This window comes from Melanaphis sacchari, unplaced genomic scaffold (genome assembly GCF_002803265.2).
Source record: "Melanaphis sacchari strain LSU unplaced genomic scaffold, SCAv2.0 Contig1517_pilon_pilon, whole genome shotgun sequence".
Lineage (NCBI taxonomy): Eukaryota > Metazoa > Arthropoda > Insecta > Hemiptera > Aphididae > Melanaphis > Melanaphis sacchari.
The window spans coordinates 1-6,359 of record NW_020270662.1 but is presented as its reverse complement, the minus strand read 5'-3'; the positions used below and the strand labels follow the sequence as shown (position 1 = coordinate 6,359).

At 36.7% G+C, this 6,359-nt stretch overlaps 2 protein-coding genes across 2 annotated transcripts; both read right to left on the bottom strand.

The window, feature by feature from the left end:
- Window positions 1-91: 91 nt before the first annotated feature.
- On the bottom strand, window positions 92-3,259 carry LOC112591985. The gene is made up of 2 exons (XM_025335946.1): window positions 523-3,259; window positions 92-422 (listed from the first exon to the last, which is right to left on the bottom strand). The coding sequence occupies exons 1-2, from the start codon at window positions 3,082-3,084 to the stop codon at window positions 384-386; spliced, it is 2,601 nt and encodes an 866-aa protein (XP_025191731.1). The 5' UTR covers window positions 3,085-3,259; the 3' UTR covers window positions 92-383.
- LOC112591986 lies at window positions 3,257-5,524 on the bottom strand. The gene is made up of 2 exons (XM_025335947.1): window positions 5,004-5,524; window positions 3,257-4,895 (listed from the first exon to the last, which is right to left on the bottom strand). Exons 1-2 carry the CDS (start codon window positions 5,522-5,524, stop codon window positions 3,257-3,259), a joined length of 2,160 nt encoding a protein of 719 aa, XP_025191732.1.
- Window positions 5,525-6,359: the final 835 nt, after the last annotated feature.

Below are 6,359 nucleotides of genomic sequence, written 5' to 3'. Positions count from 1 at the left end.
CGACACAAATACAAAATAATAATATAAAATAATATCATGCGTCAACACCGCCCGCCTTGAAATATTTTAATATTTAAACAATATAATTTACACAAAAAATTAAGTAATATAATTGTAGATATACATATAAAGAAAATTAATTTTAACAAAAATATAAACATGCATTTGGCCTTGACTCATTACAAATTAACATGAAGGAGACGAAGATATCTTACATATATATATATATTTTTTTTTTTTTTTATACATGAAACTAAAAATATATAATAAATCAAATATTCATATTAAATTTCAACCAATATTATCATTAAACGGAAGTGGACACAAATTTCGTACCGCCCGGTTGTACTCGCCCGTCATAGTTTTCACCAACGCCGTACGAGTTACTCCGTCCTCTCCGTGGAGGACCGACAATACCCGTCCTAATTTCCAATTTAGTGGCTTAAGATTTTCATCACGTATCAAAACGATCGTCCCGACACCTAAAGTAGGGCCCCTCTCCACTGACCATTTTTTTCTTACTTGCAATTGATTTAAATATTCGTGGCTCCATCGTTTCCACAAAATTTGAGAGTATTGTCGAATACGACGCCACCGGTCTAATCGATTCGCCGGCATTGTACTTTCATCTCTTTCCGGTACGGCCATCAGAGATTCTCCAATTAGGAAATGGGCAGGAGTAAGATATGTTAGGTCGGAAGGATCGGATGACATTTCAGTTAAAGGACGGGAGTTAAGGCATGCTTCTACCCGGGTGAGTATAGTATTTAATTCTTCGTACGTTAGATGCGACTCGCCTAGGACTTTACCGATCAGATTTTTCATCGACTTTACTGCGGCTTCCCACAGACCCCCAAAGTGTGGTGAACGCGGGGGAATGAATCGCCATTCTACTCCATCATTTGCTGTTTGTTTTTGTATTTCACTATTATATTCTGTAGATTTAAATAAATTATAAATTTCTTTTAAATACCGATTCGCGCCTACGAAGTTCGTAGCGTTATCTGAATAGATTACCGCGCTTTTACCTCTTCTATCAAAAAATCTATTTAAAGCATTTAAGAATGATTTTGTGCTGAGATCGATTACTAACTCTATGTGAATAGCTTTGGTCGCAAAACACACGAAAATACACACGTAACCTTTTGTCAGTGATGCTCGCTTTTTTAAGCTGTCTTTAATTAACAACGGTCCCGCGAAATCAATACCGCTGACTTTAAAGGGACGCGATGGTTCTATGCGTTCACGAGGTAAATCACCCATTATGGGTTCAACGAACACCGGTTTTTGCTTGAAACACGTAACACATTTATGAACCGTCGCCCGAGCGATATTTCGTGCTTTCAACGGCCAATAGTACAATCGCACTAAGGCTAATATCGCCAATGGGCCCCCGTGCATACACCTTAAGTGTTCGCGCTGAAATAATAATTTCGTGTAAATACTGTCACCTGGTAAAATAATAGGCTGTCGTTGGAATACCTCTATCGTACTTGCATTTTTTAATCGACCTCCAACTCTCAATATGCCTTTATCGTCTATAAACGGTCGCAAAAGAATTATTTTACTTTTCGTTATCGTCTTTTTATCTTTTAAATTTTGTATTTCCGATTTAAAAAAAGTATTTTGTACATTTTTAATTAGACCAATATTTGCGCGTTCTAAGTCTTCTGGTTTCAGTGGTCCGACTGATGCACTAGATTTTTTTACTAAAAAATCTCTGAATCGTAACCAATACGCTGCAATACGTAATATTTTATTTAACGACGAATATCTTTCGAATAATATAAATTCGCCGGTCGCCACAAGAGCTATATTTCGTATTGTTTTCGATTCCGGTAGCATTTCTATGTTATCATTTTGGCTGGTTTTTCCTGTCACCGGCCAGTCCTCGGTGTTGTTTTTTAACCATTCCGGTCCGTCCCACCACAAATTCATACCTGATATTTGCTCTGCGTCGCATCCGCGCGATATTATATCGGCCGGGTTCTCCGATGACTTAACATATGACCAATCTGTTATGTTCGATAGCTCCTGTATCTCGCCGATACGGTGTGCCACAAATGTCTTCCATTTTGTCGATGGCGATGCTATCCATGATAGTGCTATTTTTGAATCGGACCAAAAATATTTTTTCGCGATATTTAATTTTAATTTCGGAACAATACGGCTCACTAAACGCGCCAATAAAAGTGCTGCACATAGTTCTAACCTCGGTAATGATATAACTTTAAGTGGGGTGACTTTTGATTTTGCACATATTAATTTGGCTGTGTGCTCTCCTTGTTCATTGGTACTACGTAAAAATATACACGCTCCGTAACATTTGATACTCGCGTCCGCGAATCCGTGTATTTGTATATTTGTTAATTTTTGACTACCCCCAATATTACGTGGTATAGTCAGCTTGTTTAACATCGATAAACTTTTTCTATATTTGACCCATTCTATACGTATGTGATCTGGTAATGGATCGTCCCAACCAATACGAATTTGCCATAAACTCTGTATTATTAATTTTGCTTGTACTATAATTGGACCGACCAGTCCCATCGGGTCGAATATCGCGGCAGTCTCCGCTAAAATATGCCTTTTACTTATTGTAGTATTTTCGTTATATTCTTTTACCTTGTATTGTAGTGCGTCACCATTAGCGTTCCAATACAGCCCGAGTATCTTCGTTATTGATTCTTCTTCAAAAATACACCCGTTCGATTTTTCTTTATCTGATATACAACTAACTATACTTGGTTCATTTGATGACCACTTTCTTAAAGTCATTCCCGCCTTTTTCATTATTAAAATTACTTCGTCACGTAACTTTATTGCTTCTTCTATCGTTTCCGCGCCACTTAGGAAATCGTCCATATAAAAATCATTTCTAATCGCCTCGCAAGCTTTTAAATATGACGTTTCTTGTTCAGATATTTTCCTTAAACATGCTGTTGCCAAAAATGATGCCGGTACTGTTCCATAAGTAAGTGTAGTTAAACGATAAATTTGTATTGGCAGTGAGGGGTCCGCGCGCCATAAAATTCGTTGTTTCTCGCTATCTTGCTTCGTCACTAATACTTGGCGGTACATCTTTTGTATATCTGCCGTTAATACAAATTTATGCGTTCTAAATCTTGATATTATATATAACAGTTCGTCCTGTATAACCGGCCCTTTCAATAGTGTATCGTTTAAACTATATCCGGATTCCGTTTTACAGGACGCGTCGAATACTACCCGCAACTTCGTTGTTTTACTGTTCTCATTTTTTTACCGCATGGTGCGGCAAATAACACGTTTCACCAAACTTTTCTTCATTTTTTACGAGCTCCATATGACCTAACGTTTCATATTCCCTCATAAACGTAGTATAATCTTGTTTTAATTTTACGTCATGTTGCAAACGGCGCTCTAATGCTAAAAATCGACGTTTCGCGATTTCGTATGACGGTCCAATTTTTATATTCGCGTCATTTTTTAAAGGTAAATGTACGATAAATCTACCGTTTTCCTTTCGATTTACCGTACTTTCGAAGTGATCAACACATTTTTTCTCTTCCTTAGTATATGGCACTGCCGCCTCAAACTCTTCAGTACGCCAAAATTTTGATACCATAATTTCCAACCTAGCACTTCTGTCTTCATCTACTAACGTCGCGGTATGACAATTTATATTATTATGTTTGTTATCTGCACATTTCGAAGTTACTAAACCGGAAACAACCCAGCCCAATTGAGTTTCCTGAAATATTGGTCCATTTATTGTCGGTTTAATCTTTTGTTTGCATAATATTTCAAAAAAGTGACACGCGCCTAATAACAAATCAATTTTTTTTGGAATTTTAAATGAAGTATCCGCTAATTCTATATTAGAGGGTACTATGCATACCCCTCCAATATTTACTGATGGTAAAGCATTTGTAATTTTAGGCACAACTAAACAGGAACACGTTAAATTATAATTATTAATGCGTGAGCGAATCTTCACTACAACAGCCGCCTTCACGTATTGACTTTTCCCGCCAATGCCCAATACGGTATGTTGTACGCGCGTCTTTTTTAATTTTAATATTTGTGCCATACTTTCGGTTATAAAATTGCACTGTGAACCTGAATCTAACAATACACGCCCGATTTGCGATTCGCCACTTTCATTTTGAACCCACACCTCCCCTGTTGACAATAATACCTGGTCGCTCGAGTTAGCGGCTACGTGTACACTGATAGCTGATGCTGTTTCTTGATCTTCAGACGGTTTTTCTGCTTCCGACTTTCTTAACTCTGAATTATTACTTAAATGTAGCATGGTGTTATGAGGCTTCGAACAAGTAAAACAATTCTTACTATTACACTTTTTCGGGGCGTGCTGTCGTAAACACAATTTACATAATTTCATTTCGGCTACTTTTTTTATTCTTTCTGTAACCGGTAACGCGATAAATATCGGACATTTATAAATGGTATGTGGCGCTTGACAAATATAACAACCTTTATTATTTCCTATAACTAGTGACGACGACCTTTCATTAAATTGTTTATTATGATTATTAAATTTGTACGCACCCTGTCGATTATTTATATTTTTGCACGTCTCGATTGCTTCTAATATTTTAAATCGTGCTTCTAAAAATTCAATTATTACTTCGACCGGTGCTACTTCTTCTTTAGGTGCATTTGTCTCCCACTCACGCCTACTATTTTTATCTAATTTTGTTACAATTAAATGCACTAGTAAAGGTCCCCAATTGCTAGGCATGTGACCTAGTGTTTCCAGTGCGCTCATATGACTGGTTAATGCATCCGTAAACTGTCGCAATCTTGCCGACGATTCAGATGTGACTGGTTCTAATTCAAACATTGACTTTACATGTGTTTGTACCAGCACTTTTTTATTACTATATCTTTTATTTAATTTATTCCATGCTATTTCATAATTATTTGATGTAGTCTCTACACATCGAATACAATTCTGCGCGTCCCCTGTGACCGCGGAACGTAAATAAAAAAACTTTTCAACTGGAGATAAATCCGCGTTATTATGAATTAACGATGTAAATATATCGTGGAATGTTGCCCACTCGTTATATTCGCCCGAAAACGTTGGCACATTCAACGCCGATAATCTTATCGGTGGACGCGATATTTGTCGACCATTATTTTTACTATCGCTTATCATTTCTATTGACCGGTCATTCCGTTCGCACGTTCTATCTTCATCAATACCATGATATGGTTGCGCTTCTTTTTTATTGACCACTGGTTCTGTCAATTTTTTGGCTATTCCGACTGCCTTAAAAAACATATCTTCAAACTCTTCTCGATATTTATCTTGTTCGTTCATCTCTACGCCCTCCGTCTCTTCTATTGCAGATTGGATTCGCTCGTATTCGCTCCAGATTCCTTCTATTTTCTCTTTTCTTACGTGTACCTCATTTACGTCTACGTTCTCTTTCGTTACAAAATTTAAAAATCTTGTTACGGACGCCTTCAGCTGCCCACGGAACTTAATCAAACTTGATATTTCGCTCATTATTACAATTCTATTTTATTCGTATAATATTTCTTATTTTATACGATAATAAAAACTTTTATAATATCGACGTAACGCAATCGCCCACCGTAAATTTAATTGTCGACTATCACTTATCTTATCTCTCTCTTGCCAAATACGCACTAATTGGTTTACGATGTAGAGAATATACGTTCACTATTTTCTGTCGCAAATAAAATACTGATAGGGACGTGCTAATCGATTATATTGTCGCCTATACTCTCACCCCGGGTAAAGCCCAGATATAAGGAATTTTTACCACGATATAAAAAAATTTCAAGTATTTAAGTATTAAGGAAATTGGAGATCTCTTACCTCTTTTTTGAATTGACGACGGTGCACGCTCCTTGCCCCAATCAGCCAACATCCAACTCCAATGCACTAATAACTCTCTTTGTTATTAAATCGTTTATTAACTTATTGAGTTCGCGTACACGTGGTTTCGCACTATTTAAACCTTTTTACTCTAAATTAATCTAAATTACTCGCTATCCGTCGTCGAAGGACCATGTTGTGGACTGTAACGCTTTTTTTATTTTTTGGTTCTCGGATAGGAGTAATTAGGATTAAATAATAGTAGTGAATGCACTTTACTTACACTAAAAATCTCGCTTTATTGAAATTTGGCGAGACGGTGCCGATTACATTGATTGTACGCGACTGACTCAAAGTCACACAATATAATTTTAGTCCGTGATAATAATAATAATAATAATAATGTTATCGGGATCGGGCCACATTTCGCCTTTATCAAGACCGAACGAAACCGACACAAATACAAAATAATAATATAAAATAATATCATGCGTCAACA

Coding starts and splice junctions, on each gene's coding strand:
- LOC112591986 (XM_025335947.1), bottom strand. CDS start 5,524: ATGAGCGAAATATCAAGTTTGATTAAGTTCCGTGGGCAGCTGAAGGCG. Junction 4,896..5,003: donor GATTTATCTCCAGTTGAAAA/GTTTTTTTATTT, acceptor ATTAAATAAAAG/ATATAGTAATAAAAAAGTGC.
- LOC112591985 (XM_025335946.1), bottom strand. CDS start 3,084: ATGTACCGCCAAGTATTAGTGACGAAGCAAGATAGCGAGAAACAACGA. Junction 423..522: donor AATATTTAAATCAATTGCAA/GTAAGAAAAAAA, acceptor ATTGGAAATTAG/GACGGGTATTGTCGGTCCTC.